Genomic DNA, 19,003 nt, shown 5'->3' with positions numbered 1-19,003 from the left:
TATCCCTTCCCCCGATATCCAATAACAACGATCGCCTCTCATGGGCATCAGCCTATGAGAGGGATCACTTTGTGAGCCTCCCCTGGGGACAGCTCGGTGACAGAGCTGCCCCCCGTACAGCGCTGCACTAGATTGCAGCGCTGTGTAAGATATTCCAGCCATTTTTTTATTTTTTATAGCCTGCTAGCATCGATCGCAGCTGGCAGGCTGTTTAAAGAGCGGAGCTCCGTAACTCAGCGGGGATGTGCGCGCGATCCCCACTAATCTCCGCCCCCCGGATTTGACGCTGATCAGCGTTAGGTAGTCCTGGGAGAAACACCTTCCCTACACCGATCGGTGTTAGGCGGTCGGGAAGGGGTTAAGGGACACAGGAGCAAAAATAAATGACTGCAGATCTACTTCCCTGGGGCTTCCTCCAGCCCCTTTAAAGCGGAATATAACCCTGCATTTCAACTTTGCTCTAAAACATTATTTGGGCCTGGTGCACACCAAAAAACGCTAGCAGATCCGCAAAATGCTAGCAGATTTTGAAACGCTTTTTCTTCTTTTTCTGCAGTGTTTCAGCTAGCATTTTGCGGTTTTGTGAAGCGTTTTTGGTGTAGTAGATTTCATGTATTGTTACAGTAAAGCTGTTACTGAACAGCTACTCTAACAAAAACCGCCTGGCAAACCGCTCTGATCTAGCGTTTTTCAGAGCGGTTTGCATTTTTCCTATACTTAACATTGAGGCAGAAACGCATCCGCAATCCAAAATCTGCAGCAGCCCGGGAGTATGCGTTTCTGCAAAACGCCTTCCGCTCTGGTGTGCACCTGCCCATTGAAATACATTACCCAAGCGGATCCGCACCCGCAAGCGGATCGCAAACCGCAGCGGAAACGCTCCGGTGTACACTAGGCCTTACAGCATATTATATGCAACCAGCATTTTTTTTTTACTAGACCAGCATTGGAAGGGTTACACACAGAGCTTTAAAGTTCCGTAGATAGAAATGCTGCCTCAGCCGAAGTTTAGATAGATACATTTAACACAACGTAACAAGTGAGGAATGTGACTCACTCTCTCTCTCTCTCTCTCTCTCTCTCTCTCTCTCTCTCTCTCTCTCTCTCTCTCTCTCTCTCTCTCTCTCTCTCTCTCTCTCTCTGTGTCCCGGGAGCTCCTGCACAGTCAGTGTGTGTCACATTCCACACTTGTTACATTGTGTTTACTTAAATGTATCTAGGCAGCATTTCTTTCCACGGAACTTTAAAGCTCTGTGTGTAACCCTTCCAATGCTGGTCTAGTAAAAAAAAAAATGCTGGTTGCATATAATATGCTGTAAATAATGTTTTAGAGCAAAGTTGAAATGCAGGGTTATATTCCGCTTTAAGTCTCTGTGTCCCTCATCGCAGGTCCACTCTCAGCCACTCTTCTGGCATCTCCTCCGCATCGGCCTGCTTCTGTGCATGTGCTTCTGTGCATGCTCAACTGCTCACACACGCTGTTTGCATTCCTGTGGCCGGAATAATAATAATGCCGCTTTCAGTATACAGTATATAGTACTTTAGAAGCAATAATCATTTTTAACTGTGCAGACTCTGCTGCACAAGTTCATAGAGAGAGACGTGGCCACTTTGCCAACAAGGGGTTGTACAATATGAGCAATAAAATCATCTGCTTGCCTATTCACCAAAATTTGTAATCTTACTCAAATTTAAGGCTTATCTCCTGATAATAAGTACACATTTACTCTCACAACCAACTCAATTTTCCCTTCTGATCGTTGGGCATTTGAGCTTATATCGATAGTCTCATTATACTGTGGTCCATATTCTAAATCAGAGGTCCCCAAACTTTTTCGGTCAAGGGCTGGGTCAACATACTTCAGACTGGGGGCCACAACATACATAAAATGACTTTGAAAAACATTACATTGAATCTAGGTATTGATTCCCCCCAATCATGCCCAGAGGAGAACTCCCAGCAGCAGCCATTCAGTCACGCGGCGCCCGAAGAACATATTTGTGCACCAGACAGTGAAGCATGCTCAGGTGACAACCTGATGCAGAACTGGATTGGAAACCAGCGAATAACTGCTCGTTGGCTTCTACACTATCTGGATGGGAGGTGCCAGCACTGCTATTCTATATGCGGGCAGCTGATATTGAAAGGTACAGTGGGCCACATCTATAAAGTTACACATTTTGTGTTTGGGGGGCCAGTGAAAAGCCTTGGTGGGCCTTAGGTTGAGGACCATTGTTCTAAATGATTGTTGCTAAAGTGGGTGTAAATCCACATTCTTCATTAATTATTGGTTCTCATCACATGACACGCCTTGTTTCCTCTCCTCTGTCTGTAATGCCAATGATGTCTATTCTTTTCAGCCAGTGATGAACCACAACCCCTGGATGTTGTTGTACTTCATATCCTTCCTGCTGATTGTGGCTTTCTTCGTCCTCAACATGTTTGTCGGGGTGGTGGTGGAGAACTTCCACAAGTGTCGGCAGCACCAGGAGGAAGAGGAAGCCAAGAGGCGGGAAGAGAAGAGGCTCCGCAGGATGGAGAAAAAGAGAAGGAGTAAGGAGAAAGAACTAGCCGGTCGGTACTCTTTGGACATTTCTCTGAGTGCTGCTTGACCTTAACAGGCGTGCACTACCTGCTGAGATGGCCGCTTACTAGAGGCATGGATCCCGTAGACTACCTATGCATGGATAGGTAGTACTCAAGCTAACTGTCAGGGGAAAGATAACGCAATTCCTCGCAGTGACCAATAGCCCTCCATTTTGTTATTTTTAATTCACATTCTGGTATAACCGGTTCTCCGAAAGCCTGTTTTCTAAACCACAATTTTAAAAGTGCGCGACTGCTATGCCAACATTTTTAAGAACTCATTCATGTGTTTATTAGTTCTCAAAAAATTCTCACTTTCATAAAACCTAGGCAAAAATATATATTTTAGTAAAAGGTGTACTATACATACTTGTGTATAAGCCGACCTTCCAACTTTTGCCCCTGACAAAAACCTAATAATGTGTGACCTGCAGATAAGCCGACTCCCCCAATGTCTCCCCCTGTATGTGGTGCAGAGTGCCTCCCCCTGTATGTGGTGTAGAGTGTAGTGCATGTGATGCATAGCGACGCATGCTTGCAGAGTGTATGTATGTGATGCTGTTTATGTTCAGCAGACTGTACGTATGTGATGATGCTGTGTATCATCAGGCCAATTTCCCGTCTCCCTTTCAGCTCGTCACTTGCTACAGATCCAGGCTTCAGTGTCTTCTGGTCTCTGGACAGCCATCTTTTCCTCTCCCTTGCAGCTTTGTACTCACTGACATCTAGTGGCTGAGTGCAGAACTGCAAGGGAAACAGGAAGTGGCTCCCCAGATGTGAAGAAAGTTAAACCTGGACATCTAGCAGGGAGAGCTACACAGGAAACACTGACAGGAACGAGAAGTAACTATCCCCTCACACAACTCCCATATTGGTCGACACCCAACCCCCCCCCCCCCCCCCCACACACACACACACAAACTTTGGAGACACTTTTTTTCGCCCCCAAAATGTGTCTTATACGTGATTATATACGGTACTTATTTACATGTGGTTACAGCAGGGCCGGGCCGAGACATAGGCTGGAGAGGCTCCAGCCTCAGGGCGCAGTGTAGGGGGGTGGCGCACAATTCATTCAGCTGTCATTCCTAATTGTGTTTGAAGCAGAAAAAAATAAGTAAAGGGGATACATGGCAGTGACTGCAAGCCAGATAACTACATATTAAGGTGTTGGGGAGGTTGTGGGCCCTGTGGCCCTCTTAGTCTAATAGCAATCAGTGTGTGACGGCTGGGGTGGGGGGGATGGAGGGGCGCACTTTGGGGTCTCAGCCTTGGGTGCTGGAGGACCTTGTCCCGGCTCTGGGTTACAGCATATTAAACAGAATTGTTTATGATAGCAAAACGAAGTGATGGGATCAGAGAAAGTGTCCTAAGAGCCTAGGCATAGCAGCCCTGATGAATAGGGCACAGAGATTAGACTGTTTGGATGACCCTTTGGTTTAGTGGCCCTAGACTGAGGCACAGAAAAGTAGGATGGTCCATTTTTAAACCATTAGTCCAACCACACACAGTAGTATATGCCCATCTTCCCCAATTTGTGATGGTGTGAAAATCGGTGGCCTCTACATTACATAATCCAGCAGTGCAAAGGTCTTACATGACCAGTTTTTACATCAACAGAAAACAGTTTTGCCCCAACCCTAGAAGTTATCTGTTACACAAGTTATTTTCTTAGTAACAGAAAAATATAGTGTTTGATTTTTTTCATGTCTTCATCTGCACAAACAAAATTATTGACCAATATGTCACAGAATGCCAACCATACCATACTTGCATTCAGCCCTTAACTAAACTAAGGTGTTAAATAATAACAACTAAATAATAACTCACTAAACCAAGATAAAGTATAAGGTATTTGCTTAGGTGCCCTTAAAGGATAGCCGAGGTGACATGATGAGATAGACATGTGTATGTACAGTACTAAGCACACAAATGTTTTTTTCTTTCTCTGCCTGAAAGAGTTAAAAATCAGGTTCTATCCAGGTCAGGACTGGGTCGGACTATAGTGTAACCCTCACTAATAAGGAAATATAGCCATAAAACACCGTCTGGCAGAAAATGGCTTTTGAGGGCAGGAAATAGATAAAAGGGGTTAATAGTTCATAGATTTTAGCTCTGGCATACTCCAATGAATGTGTCATTGAGCAGAGACAATGAAACAGTAAAAAATTAAAAAGTAGATTTAAAAATTAAAATAAAACCATGGGCTATCTAAAAAGGTCATTTTTAGGAGGAGGAGGATAAATACAATTGTTTATCTCCGTTTATTTTCACCTCATTGGGCCTGACTTGCTAAGGTTCAGCAAGGATAGTCAAGGTTTGAAGAAAAAAAAACACAGCAAAAATCAGCAAAATAAGCTTGGATTTATTCAGCAACTCTCTGCTATTAGCTGGCTATGGTTTGCAGGCCTTGTTTAGGTCCCATCGCAAGGATATGAAATTTAAAGGTGTATACACTCATCCAATCTTGGTTGTCCAATTTTACCACCTCCGTGTAGTATAAGAGCTTACCTACACAATCCATTCTTAGTATTCATGTCATCACATTCAAGTATGCCAAGACATGTAAGCAAGTCCAGAGAATGACCCAATCAGGTGTACTTGTGGTTGGCAGTCTCTGTTGTTTTTTTAGTTTTTGTTTATTTTTACTTGTTTTAAAGTTTACAAATTCATATTTTAGTCATTAAAAAACAGCAGCTCTTGATGAACCGGTTATCACACTGAATTAAGATAATAAAATGCATTGCGTGGAATTGCCACTCTAACACAACTAAACCTTTCCGAATCTTTCTCCTCGCATACCGTAGAATCCTCGCCAATGCTACCGTAGTATGCATCCAATAGTAGAACATGCCTTCTGCTCATGGTGGAGATAACCTATTAACCTCAGAAATAACCCATCGGAACGACCAAACTATGAACATGTTATACTATTGTGCATGTAGAATGGGCAAACGATGCAAATTTAGTCAGCGGGCTTAGTGCTTCATTTTATCGTTTTAGGTTTCGGCATGCGCCTTGAAAAGAAAAAGAATATTGCACAGGCTGTCTCTTGTTATAGCAGCCAATAAAATGACAGCTGTTATTTCTCGAAGGCAGGTTTTCAGTTGCTTTTAAGTTTTTTGTTTTTTTTTAATTATTTTTCTGTTTAGCATTTTGATTTTAGTTTTGTGCAGGTTTTATTATGTGGGCAGCCCGATAGGGACTGAACAGGCACCTAATAGAGACTGAACAGGACATACCTAGTCCCCACTGACTTTCAGTAATACATATGGCGTGGCCATTGCCATGCTTATACTGTAGCTGTAACTGTAGCCAAATTATTTCTTTTTTTACTTTTTGGTTGAGTGCAGAAGAGTTGGAATTTTTGTCTGTTTTTTGTGACACCATAGACTATAATCTCAGCCTATGATGTCACTAGAGGAGTAAACTAATTGCAGCAGTATAAACATGACAGACATTTTAAGTCTTCTTCACTCTTCAAAACGAAGCTTTGTTCCCTGCTGTAGCTGCCTCCATAGAAGACATTTAGTCACTTCCTGCCTCAACAGGAAGTAAGGAAAATCCTACTCAGCAGTGGCACTGAAAACGTAGGCAAAGGTATAACCCACTTCCATTGCATCTAAAGATAAAATATATATGTTTTTGATGGAATTGGGGTCTAAAATGGCCTCATTCTGGAGGCGGTATAATGGCACCATGGGCATCCCAGGGCCCTTAGAATGAAAGAGAAGAGTCAGAGCAGTAAATTATAAATAATCGGTTATCGTCCCCATTACTAGGATTTCCATTGCTTGGGCTAGAATGAGTATTCCAGCTATAACCCTTGCTGGTTCCTTACTGCTCTCTGGGACCTCCATAAGATGTCTTTGTTATCAAATCCATGTCTAGTCCATCTCCCACATTCATACTTTGACCACAATGCAAGGTGGTTATGTCTGTCGCTAGCACTAGAGCCCATGACTAGACCTCACTAGAGCTTATAATCGCATATACAGCCACTGTGACCCATGCTTTATGAAAACGGCTGCTAGGCATCTGTTTTATTATCAATGTGAATGCCCATTTATTGAAGCCTGCGCATTACTTTATTGGCTTGTAGTGGCATTTCTACCCTGAAGAATCTCATTTACAATCTGATCTACCCTGGCAAGATATTGATTATGGAACTGCTACAAACTATTACTTCAGGTTACCTGTGAGATCTGAAGATGGGAGAGACAAAGGATCACTAACTACAGGGAATGGCGAGCATGGAAGGACAAGTCAAATGGGCGGAGCACTGGCAGAAAGTGGTGTATAAAGTAGAATAGTAGATAAAGCTCTTGTCGCGAAAATGTATTGAAGCACCGGAAAGTGGACAAAGGAGCCTGCGGCAGGCTGGGGAGCAGACAAACGTTGTGGCTACTTGGGGGTGGATACAAAAGTACCAGCTACTTGGGGGTGGGGCACACGAGGACTGGCTAATTAGGGGTGGGACAACAGAATCTTGGCTATAAAAACTTAAGTTGTTATGGTTATGAAGGTGAACAACACCAAGTAAGAGGTTAGATAAAATATGACTTCTGACCACTGTGCCCTCTACTACAGAAGAATATCTGATGGCTACATGTTCCTTGCAGCAAGATTAGCTACAAGGTTAGATATCTCACCCAGGATACCAGAGAGCTGTAAACACCCAGCAGGCTTACATATTCATTTTGGATGGAGTTTCTTCTCAACTTCTCCATATTTCAGGAAAACTTGCAGTACAGGATTTCTTTTGATGGTCTCCCATCCCTTAATGAGGCGACAAGTATTGAGCTAACCTCCTGGACAACCCATGACGTGTTGGAGTATAGGCAGGGAGAGGAGGGCTGTTTCCAATGGTGTAGAAATTAACAGAATTTCATTCTTTTAGATCTAATGATGGATGATATAATGCTGGAGAGTTCAGCCAGTCCAACCCCAGGTACTGGCAGATCAGGTGTATTGTCCCAGCACAGTGGCCGTGTCATGTGACTAATTGCTGTCTGGTGTCACAAGTGCACTAAACCATGTGACGTCTTGTTTGTTGGTCTCATTGGCTCACACATCCCATCTCGGTGTGATGAAATACTCATGTACTGCAAAGGCATTAGTAGCTTAGGGAAGAACGATGTGTCTTACTTTCATTATGAAATTTTATCATAGAGTTAAAAGGGTGAGTGTACTTTTAAAACTTTATTTGCACAAAATGAGGAAACCTAACGTGCAGTGATGCTTAGCTAAGGCTATGATGCCACGCAGCCTTCTGCCCCAGAGCACTCTGGGAGATCAGCTGATATTACTGCTCACTACACAGATGAGGGGGAAAGATCCCTAGGTGATGTGCTTAGCCATCAGTAAAGATGTCAACATCACTAGTCACCGTGATGTAAGGGGGGGTGGCATAATTTGTTATGGTGAGAGTAGAGCCTACACTAATTATGGGATCATCATGGGGGGCTGCACTTGTCACTTGTTATGGGTGGGGGAAGTGGGGGGGGGTAGTGGCATGGTGGCTGCACCTGTAATGTAAGGGGGGGGGGTAGAGGCGTGGTGGCTGCACATGTTATGGGAGGGAGAAGAGGGGGGATAGATGCATGGCTGCACCTGTAATGGGAGGGAGAAGGGAGGGGGATAGAGGCATGGTTGCTGCACCTGTAATGAGAGGGGGGTAGAGGCATGGTGGCTGCACCTGTAATGGGAAGGGGAAGAGGAGGGATAGAGGCATGGTGGCTGCACCTGTGATGGGGGGGGTAGAGGCATGATGACTGCACCTGTTATAGGTGGAGGAAGAGGTGGGATGGAGGCATGGTGGCTGCACCTGTTATGGGTGGGGGAAGAGGGGGGTAGTGGTATAGTGGCTGCACTTGTTATGGGTGGGGGAAGAGGGGGGATAGAGGCATGGTGGCTGCACCTGTGATGGGGGGGTAGAGGCATGGTGACTGCACCTGTTATTGGTGGAGGAAGAGGTGGGATAGAGGCATGGTGGCTGCACCTGTTATGGGTGGGGGAAGAGGGGGATAGAGGCATGGTGGCTGCACCTGTTATGGGTGGGAGAAGAGGGGGTAGAGGCATGGGGGCAGCACTTGTTATGGTTGAGGGAAGTGAGGGTTTGTGGTTTAGTGGCTGCACTTGTTATGGGTGGGGGAAGTGGGGGGTAGTGGTATGATGGATAGACTTGTTATGGGTGGGGGAAGAGGGGGATAGAGGCATGGTTGCTGCACCTGTTATGGGTGGGGGAAGAGGGGGGATAGAGGCATGGTTGCTGCACCTGTTATGGGAGGGGGAAGAGGGGGGATAGAGGCATGGTTGCTGCACCTGTTATGGGAGGGGGATAGAGGCATGGTTGCTGCACCTGTTATGGGAGGGGGACGAGGGGGGATAGAGGCATGGTGGCTGCACCTGTAATGGATGGAGGAGGGGGGGGGGGTTGAGGCATGGCAGCTGCATCTGTTATAGGTGGGAGAAAAGGGGGATAGAGGCATGGTGGCTGCACCTAATATGGGAGGGGGAAGAGGGGGGTAGAGGCATGGTGGCTGCACCTGTTATGGGTGGGAGAAGAGGGGGGTAGAGGCATGGTTGCTGCACCTGTTATGGGAGGGGGAAGAGGGGGGTAGAGGCATGGTGGCTGCACCTGTTATGGGTGGGAGAAAAGGGGGATAGAGACATGGTGGCTGCACCTGTTATGGGTGGGAGAAGAGGGGGGTAGAGGCATGGTTGCTGCACCTGTTATGGGAGGGGGAAGAGGGGGGTAGAGGCATGATGGCTGCACCTGTAATGGATGGAGGAAGGGGGGGGTTTGAGGCATGGCAGCTGCACCTGTTATAGGTGGGAGAAAAGGGGGATAGAGGCATGGTGGCTGCACCTGTTATGGGAGGGGGAAGAGGGGGGTAGAGGCATGGTGGCTGCACCTGTTATGGGTGGGAGAAAAGGGGGATAGAGTCATGGTGGCTGCACCTGTTATGGGTGGGAGAAAAGGGGGATAGAGACAGGGTGGCTGCACCTGTTATGGGAGGGGGAAGAGGGGGGTAGAGACATGGTTGCTGCACTTGTTATGGGAGGGGGAAGAGGGGGGTAGAGGCATGGTGGCTGCACCTGTTATGGGAGGGAGAAGAGGGGGGATAGAGGCATGGTTGCTGCACCTGTTATGGGAGGGGGAAGAGGGGGATAGAGACATGGTGGCTGCACCTGTTATGGGTGGGAGAAGAGGGGGGTAGAGGCACGGTGGATGCACCTGTTATGGGTGGGAGAAGAGGGGGGTAGAGGCATGGTTGCTGCACCTGTTATGGGAGGGGGAAGAGGGATGTAGAGGCATGGTGGCTGCACCTGTTATGGGAGGGGGAAGAGGGGGGTAAAGGCATGGTGGCTGCACCTGTTATGGGTGGGAGAAAAGGGGGATAGAGACATGGTGGCTGCACCTGTTATGGGTGGGAGAAGAGGGGGGTAGAGGCATGGTTGCTGCACCTGTTATGGGAGGGGGAAGAGGGGGGTAGAGGCATGGTGGCTGCACCTGTTATGGGTGGGAGAAAAGGGGGATAGAGACATGGTGGCTGCACCTGTTATGGGTGGGAGAAGAGGGGGGTAGAGGCATGGTGGCTGCTCCTGTTATGGGTGGGAAAAGAGGGGGGTAGAGGCATGGTGGCTGCACCTGTTATGGGTGGGAGAAAAGGGGGATAGAGACATGGTTGCTGCACTTGTTATGGGTGGGAAAAGAGGGGGGTAGAGGCATGGTGGCTGCACCTGTTATGGGTGGGAAAAGAGGGGGGGTAGAGGCATGGTGGCTGCACCTGTTATGGGTGGGGGAAGAGGGGGGTAGTGGTAAAGTGGCTGCACTTGTTATGGGTGTGGGAGATGAGGGGGATAGAGGCATGAGGGCAGCACCTGTTATGGGTGGGGGGGTAGTGGTATAGTGGCTGCACTTGTTATGGGTGGGTGAAGGCAAGGAGAGGCTAGGAGAACTTAGTGTTAGGCGTACGTAGATGGGAGGTTGGTATTAAAGGGAACCTAAACTTAGAGGGATATGGATGTTTCCTTTTAAACGTTTCTGTGTGGCCTGTTTGCCTGTACGCATAGGCCTCAATTCACAGAGCATTATCAAACGTTTATCAAACACTTTATCAAATGTTTGATAATTTACCTCATGGGTAAAATCTCACTAAGGTGTTATATATTTGTTGAACATTTTATCGGTAAAACATTCGATAAATATATAACACCTTAGTGAATTTAAAATGAGATTTTACCCATGAGGTAAATTATCAAACGTTTGATAAAGTGTTTGATAAATGTTTGATAATGCTCCGTGAATTGAGGCCACAGTGGCTACCTTTTGTTATAGGGAGGTTGTCCCTTCCCTGGCTAGTGAATAAATGGCTTCAGCCTGTTAAGTTAATATTATAATGACAAAACCTTAGCCACACAGAAAATCTGCACAACTGATTTAGGCTGGACAGACTTAAATGATGCCCGAGGTAATATGTGACATGATGAGCTAGACATGTGTATATACAGTGCCTAGCACACAAATAACTAGGCTGTGTTCCTTTTTTTTCTATCTCTGCCTGAAAGAGTTTAAACATCAGGTATGTACGTGGCAGTTCCTGTGTGGGTCAGTACTGGGTCAGACTGCAGTGTGACCCTAACTGATAAGAAATTACTACTTTATAACACTTTCCTAGCAGAAAATGGCTTCTGGGAGCAGGAAAGAGATGAAAAGGGTCAATAGTTCATAGATTTTAGTTCTGGCATACTTCAATGACTGTGTCATTGAGCAAAAACGATAAACCAGTAAAAACTTAAAAAAATAGATTTAAATATAAAATAAAACTGTGGGATATCTTAAAAAGTCACTTTTAGGAGAAGGAGGATAGATACAATAGTTTATTTCATTAGTTTATTTTCACCTCGGGTGCCCTTTAAGATGTCTGTACATGAGTCAATATTTTTTAATGGAAGGGTTTGCCGCTTGGTCAAATAATAAATCAAACCAATATACCATGCTTGCGTGATCAGTTTTTCCAAATTGAAAGAAGATTTAGAAAAATTAGGCTACACAAGTCATTTCTAAATTGCTACCGGGGGCTCTTGTGGCCACCTGGCCTAAGAGCTCATGCCTTATTCCACAGTAGTGCACCTGTATCGCTAATGGTTGTAGGGAATACTTTATTTATCAAAACTGTGAGCTCTGGCAGTCCTATGCTCCTCGTATATACAGTGAAATATATACCAAGATTTTCTGGCTGCATAATAAGATTGAAAATCAAATCTAGGTTTATATTGGAGTCACTGATGTCCCCCATGGAAAGTGTGCATATGGAGTATACTGGGTATGACTGGCATAGATACCTTTGCTTGTTCCAGCCTTCAGGATTCTCCACACAACTGTTGGCCACTGCCGGCTGCTAAACCTGCTTGTGCTTAAAGTGAACCTAAGACAAGGAGGAATAAAAGTATTATACATGCCTGGGGATTCCTCCAGCCCCCTCCGCACCCATCACTCCCACGCCGGGGTCTAAAGCCTCTTAGATGTTCCCGTGGCAGCCCTATTCTCCATGGCCAGGTCTAATCTCCGATTTACAAGGTCTAATCACAAACGGTCAATCAATAGTTGGCAACCTCACCATCGATTTCCACTAAAATACAGCCAAATGGCAGCGTTTGTAATGCCACACGTCTGAGCACGGCCGCGCTCACATGGGACTCCATGGCAGAATCAACTGTCTAGCGTCGGTACCGAGCGCTAACTAGTGGCAGCCCGCAGCAGGAGAGCAGCTCAAACAATTGTTTAAACAAAATCATTTTGTCCCGCTAAAGTTAGTTGACGTTAGTGGAAATTTGAACGCTTGTTGCCAATGTGATCCGTCATGACGGGCTTTGAAAACAAACGAGCGTCGCATTCTGTCTGCCCTTTGTAACCGTTGTTTAACAAGGGTGACGGGATGCCATGGGGAACAAATGACCGTCTTTCAAAATGACAGATGAAATTCAGCCGTGGGTCTGAACTTAAGCTTCCCATCTCAGCCTCACAGAGGTCAAACATTTGGGGCAAAACATTAGCTGATACAGCCATCTCCCACATCAGAATGATTTGCGCTGCAGCCACGTCAGTAACTTCTCTGCTAACACACTGCTCTCTCTTGCCGTAAGTCATGGCAGTCACCAGATATCTTTTGACCAGCCGTTTTAACTCTTAGTTCACTTGAACCTACAGTATCATTTATTTCCTTAACTGGAAATCGATACATTTGCAATAGTGCCCCTTTAAGACATAGCGAGTTCCCCACTCTACCGTCACCCCTTGTTGCACACTCCAGGGGCATATCTGGATAATACAGCGCCTATGGCAAACACTGAAATTGCACCCCATTACCATATCCAGAGGTGTCCACCACAGTATAGGTAGGCAGAGGTGCCCCTCAGTGTAGGTAGTGAGAATTAGCCTCCCAGTATTGTTAATCAGAGGTAGCCCCCAGTATAGGTCACAAGAGTTAGCCACTCAGTATAGGTAGCTAGATAGCCAGAGGTCGCCCCCTTGTATAGGTAGCCAGAAGTAGAACTTTCTGTATAGGTAGTCAGCCAGTTTAGGTTGCCCTCCCAACATAGGTAATTAGATGAGCCCCCCCCCCCCCCCTTCCATATACAGTAAGTAGCCCCTCCAGTATAGGTTGTTAGGTAAACCCGGGCCTGCTTGAAGGGGCTGACTCTAACAGGAGCCTATAGGCACAGATTTCCTGGCACCTTAGACTTCACCCTCCACGAACCTGCATACCCTTGCCAAACCGCACCACAAGTGTGCTGGCTGTCACTTCTTCCTTTGCCCACCATAGGCAGCTACAGGTGCCTCTTAGTATTAGGTAACCAGAAATACCCTCAGTATTAAGTAGCTGGAAGTGCCCCCAAGAAGGTAGCTAGAGGAACCTCAGGATTAGGTAGAAAGGGGTGCCCCTGACTGAAGGGAGATCTCGTCAGTGGAATGCCGAAAGCAGGGTGAGTAACCTCTCATTTACACTCTCATCGGGAGTCTGCATAGGGAAGGAGGGGGGGAGGGGAGTGAGCCACCCTTCCATCATCAGGCGCCTGTAGGCGCATGACTACAGTGCCTTATATCTGGCCCTGCCCCCAAGCATAAGTAATTAGCATGCTTCCCACCCCTCAGTATGGTGGTGGAGCATGAGGGAGGAAGGGGCAGCTATGGTGCTGTGGCGCCCATGGCATAAGCCATTCCTGTACCCCTCTAAATACGCCTCTAGTTCAACAGAAGAGCAAAAATAAGAGCTATTTAACACCTAGATTTTTATTATTTTTTTAGATCAAGTGACCTTAGCATCACATCATACTCAGTCATAGCTGTTTTATGTGTTTTTTTGGCTGGTATTCTTTAACCACCGCACCCCATTCTGTGCCTATTAGTCCGTGATCAGTGTCAGTAATTGTATCCTGCAGGGCACAATGTATTCTGTTATTTTTCATTCTGTTCTCTACATTCTCATCCCTTCTTCTACAAGTCCTTCCATAGGATGTTCGTAAGTTTCTGTGTTTGGGACGTACACTTCTGTTGGAGTTCTCTTTGTACACGTCGTTCTGTTTCCGTAAAAATCTTGACATTTTGTATGTACTGTTGCTGTCGTGTTATCTATCTTTTAAAACATCCATTTGTAAGTGTTCAAAGTTACATGAATAAGTGGTAACAGTTATAAGTTTGTGCAGAAGTTTTACAAGTTGTCACACGTTTTTTTCATTTTGTTTTATTTTGTGGGGGTTTGGATATTGAGGAGTTTCATTAATTGTATACAAACCTTTGCATATACTTTTCTTTCTGCATTATTTTCTGCATTAGTTATGTAGAGCATGGCGTTTGCTAGTGCATGGGGGTTGCATGCATGATCGGGTGGTAGAGCAAAACGGTGATAGTGCTAATGTATTGAAATGTGTATGTTGGATAAACATGGGTGGGAGATATTAACGGAATGGTCCTTTTGTTGTGTCTGTAGAGGCCCAATGCAAACCGTATTATTCGGAGTACTCGCACCCTCGGCTGCTCATTCACCAAATGTGTACCAGTCACTACTTGGACCTGTTTATTACGGGGGTGATTGGACTCAATGTCATCACAATGGCTATGGAGCATTACCGGCAACCAAAGGTAAAAACACATGTTGAAGGAGATGAAAGATCTAGCCAAAAGCAGCCAATCAGAGTATTCCTTTCTGCTTCTGTGGGCAAATCAGGCAGTTTAACGTTTCGGTATTCCAGACCCTTGTAGTATGAACAAGACTACCAGGTCAAGAGTGAGCATTTACCGTACTTAGATTAGAAGTAGAAAGCCGGGCACCAGTATAACAGAAACTACACAGCTTTAATGAGTCCTTCAAGGTACAAACATACAAGGCAACTTGGGGATGATAAAGATCAGTCTGACAGCCGTTTGCAGATCACTCCTCTTCATCAGAGACCAAAGATGAGTAACTCGCCTTTGGCCTCTTACGAAGCGATGAGAACCATGAAACGGTTGTCAGACCGATCTTTGTCCACCTCCATGTTGCCTTGTGTGTTTTTGTACCTTGAAGGATTCATTAAAGAGGGATTGTTAGCCACAAAACCAAATTCCATTTTCCCACTAGTCTGTGTTCATAATGCAGCCTGGAACCTCACCCTGCACTGCAAGCACTCCAATCTAATCAGAAAACTTTCTGCTGTAATAAATCTTATCTCAGTCAAACTGGCTCTATTCTCTCACCATCGCCGAAGACAGTGCGAGAAGGAAGCTTGTCATCTCCCCACATTCCTGCTCCTCACTGATTGGCTGAGGGCAGTTCAGTATAAAGCTGCTGAAATCTGATCTTGGTCTGTTCACATGTTTATGGAGCAAGCTAGCTATGACAGTTCAGATTTAAGGAGACAAAATGTAAGGGAGGACATCCGGATTGGCTTCAGTCAGAGGGAATCAAGATGGCAAATGCCAGGAACAGAATTCTCTTTATTTATTATATAAAGTTCACTGAAATAAAAACATGGACAGTACAATACATATGTTCTGTAAGTAGAACAAGTAGTTTTCTACTTACCGTATATATGTGGTTTATTTTTCCTGGCATAGTATGGCTGTCCCTGCTGCTTTAAAGTTGTGAAATTTGTGTTCTACCAGTGCCCAACTCTCTCCTTCTAATCTAAATGAAACAGACGTTGAAATGCTGTAAGCACACTATTTACCATTCTTCATGATCCTTGAAAAGTATAAATTTGCCATCCTGCATCAAGTGCCAGCTATTAATTTATGGACCTTAAATATTATTGTATCAAAAATGTGCTTTAATAAGTTACATTCTTGAAAATATATAATGGGTAATGATAAAGACTTGCTTACTGTCTATTTTCATAGCCTGCAAGTTTTTATTTTATTTCTGTTTTAACCTAGTTATTGCTGTACATGGGCACAGGAAGTCTGCCCCTCCATTTGCCTTCCTCAGTGTACCCGAGAATGAATGTTAGTTCCTCTTAAAAGTTTTTCTTGCTTCCTTTGTGCTGCTTTGCAAATTAAACACGTACGATAATATGATTGGTTGCTACATGCAACAAGTACAAATATTTTTCATTAAAGGGGACCTGAGGTGAGAGGGATATGGAGGCTCCCAGTGTACTGGATAATGTACTGGTTAAGGGCTCTGCCTTCTACATGGGAGACTAGGGTCCAAATCCTGGTTAGGGTCAGTATCTATTCAGTAAGAAGTCCTTGGGTGAGACATCCTAACACTGCAGTGCGCCCTTAATGGCTGCAACTCCTGAGCGCTTTGCGTCCAACAGAAGAAAGATGCTATGCAGATGTGAGGATGATAAGATATTTAATTCCTTGTAAACAGTGCCAGTTGCTTGGCATTCTTGTTAATCTTCTGGCATAGGTAGTATCTGAGTCAAAACTGGCTAATTGTACTGGTTAATCCAGTAAAACCTGAGTCAGAGTACCTGATCTACACATGCTTGTTCAGGGTCTATGCTTAAAAGTATTAGAGACACAGGATCAGGAGGACTGCCAGGCAACTGGTATTGCTTAAAAGGAAATAAATATGGCAGCCTCCATATCATTCTCACGTTGAGTTCCCTTTGAAGAATACCTAGGTTACAGCTTTGCTTCTTCATCCAGAAGAGCTTTACTAGGTTGATTGAAAACTGGTGCCCACTAATCCCATCCACAATATCACAGGACTAGAGATTGGGGATAGTTGGCCAATAGACACAGCGTAATAATGAAGAAAGGAGTGGACACAATTTATAAAGCAGACCAAAGTCTTACTGCCTACATAATTAAAAAGGCAATATCATAGCAAATAAAAATAAGAAGCCAGACATAGGGAAATCATAAGATGATAACCTATGTAATGTTGTCACAGGATTGCTTTATTCCACCTTATTTGAAAGCAGGTTCTCTTTAAAGGACAATTGAAGTGAGTAGAATATGGAGGCTACCATATGTATTTCCTTTTAAGCAATACCAGTTGCCTGGCAGCCCTGCTGGTCTATTTGGCTTCAGTAGTATATGAGTGGCACAAGAAACAAACATGCAGCTAATTTTGTCATATCTGTCAATAATGTCAGAAACACCTGACATGCTGCATGCTGTTCAGGGTCTATGACGTAAAGTATTAGAGGCAATGAATCAGCAGGGTAGCCAAGCAACTGGTATTATTTAAAAGGAAATAAACAGGGCAGCCTCCATATCCCCCCTGTTACAGTTGTCCTTTAGAGTTGACATGAACTCTTGCACAGGAGAGAAGGAAAACGCAGAGAAATCCACCTGTGTCCCCCTGTATGTGTTTATAGAGGATAGTCCATTTAACTCTCCCTTATCTGCAATTAATGGGTTAGTGTAATTTGAGCTATAATCTTTCTGCTGAATTCTGAGCTAATATGTAAACACAGGAGTTTAACCTTTTCTGTGCTCCTAGCAAACTGGGAAGTAACCACTCTGCAGAATCTCAGTGGAAGTTCTCTAAGTTGTAACAAATAAATGTTTAAAAAAAAAATGTTCTCATGCTGTTGCTTCTCTTTTAGAGCAGAGAGGAAGTTCTGAGTTCAGGTCCGCTTTAAAAGGCCTGGCATGGGTGGTGGTCATTGTGTGTATGATAATCCTGCTCGCCTGGGAGGAGGCTATGGCTGCACCCCATGGGTTGAAATTGCTTTAGTGTGGTCTTCTGCAGCTGTAGAGAATGCTCATGCTATACTTCCTGCAAATCTAATTAGGTAACAGACTCCCATAGGAGTGGTCACGTGAGATGGCAGTGCACCTCATGCAAAGCTTTTACTTATTTTTACATATGTGTACTTTGGCCAATATTTTGTCTTCATTACGCAAGTACATAACGTTACAACACACACACAAAAAGATTCCCCAGCTTTTCAGACTTGGTTTCAATTTTTTACAGCATTTCGATGGGATTCGGAGCTAGTTTCTGACTCATCTATTTTAGAGCTTCCATATTATTTTATTGGAGCCATTCCTTTGTGGATTCAGTAAAGTGTTTTGAGTCATTGTCATGTTACGGCTTACACTTTTGGTTACGCTTCAGCCTCCTGGGTGCTACTTTATCCTTAAAGCAGACCTGAACTCTTGTACAGGAGGGATAGCGAACACAGAGAAAGCCACCCTGTGTCCACCCTGCATGTGTTTATAAAGCACACCCTGTCTAATTCTCTCTTCTCAGCAAATAATGAGGTAGTGTAATTTGAGCTCCAAGCTGTTTGCCGAGTCTGCCAAATTCAGAGCAAAAATGTAAACAGGAGTTTAACCCTCTCTGTGCTCCCAGCATACCAGGAAATAACTACACTGCAACATCTCTGAAGAAGCTCTATAAGCTGTAAAAAGGAAATGTTTTTCTGTGGAGGTTATTATGCTATTGCTTATATTTTAGAGCAGAGAGTTTAGGCCCACTTTAAAGGGACTCCGAGCACCTCTCATGGGTATGCCTTTAAGACTCCGACCAGTACTGCAAAGTACTTAAAGATGCATACCTTTCTGTAGCTTGTGCTCTCCTCTTTCATTTGATGTCTGAATCGCCGTTCTACGCCAAATAGTTTTCGTTCGATTTTTAATTTAAAAATCGCTGCTGCCATCTTGACTATGTTATAACTTCCGGGTCACCCCTGTCTTCTCTGTTAGAGAAGAGCATCACTGAATGAAGCAGGAAGAGGAAGTGACACGCATGGCCATTGCAAGAGGCTCCTCCAGAGGGGTCATAGCATGACTTTGTTGGAAGTCGTCTGGCTTAAAGGCATGCCCATGAGAGGTGCTCGGAGTCCCTATAAGCACCTCTGTTCTAATTAATAATTTCTCAGTGTAATCTCTGATAGAGACCTATCGGGGCTCCATTGTCCACGGTATTCGTTATATGACATCACGTTTATCTATTAAAATAGTCA

General features: G+C 44.8%; 1 protein-coding gene across 7 annotated transcripts in view; it reads left to right on the top strand.

Annotated features, from left to right (window-relative positions):
* Window positions 1-19,003, top strand: part of CACNA1G (calcium voltage-gated channel subunit alpha1 G) — a 654,443-nt gene that overhangs the window by 574,626 nt on the left and 60,814 nt on the right. For 5 of the 7 annotated variants that reach the window (XM_068263037.1, XM_068263036.1, XM_068263035.1 and 2 more), the window contains 3 exons: window positions 2,362-2,554; window positions 7,488-7,538; window positions 14,584-14,735. In XM_068263037.1, coding sequence (XP_068119138.1) covers window positions 2,362-2,554; window positions 7,488-7,538; window positions 14,584-14,735 — 396 coding nt within the window. Of the gene's footprint in view, window positions 1-2,361; window positions 2,576-7,487; window positions 7,539-14,583; window positions 14,736-19,003 lie in introns of all 7 variants that reach the window. The other 2 variants (XM_068263034.1, XM_068263033.1) reach the window with 2 other exon arrangements.

The sequence above is a fragment of the Hyperolius riggenbachi genome, chromosome 12, assembly GCF_040937935.1.
Source record: "Hyperolius riggenbachi isolate aHypRig1 chromosome 12, aHypRig1.pri, whole genome shotgun sequence".
Lineage (NCBI taxonomy): Eukaryota > Metazoa > Chordata > Amphibia > Anura > Hyperoliidae > Hyperolius > Hyperolius riggenbachi.
Note: the sequence above shows the minus strand (reverse complement) of the source record. Positions and strands in the feature narration are given on the sequence as shown.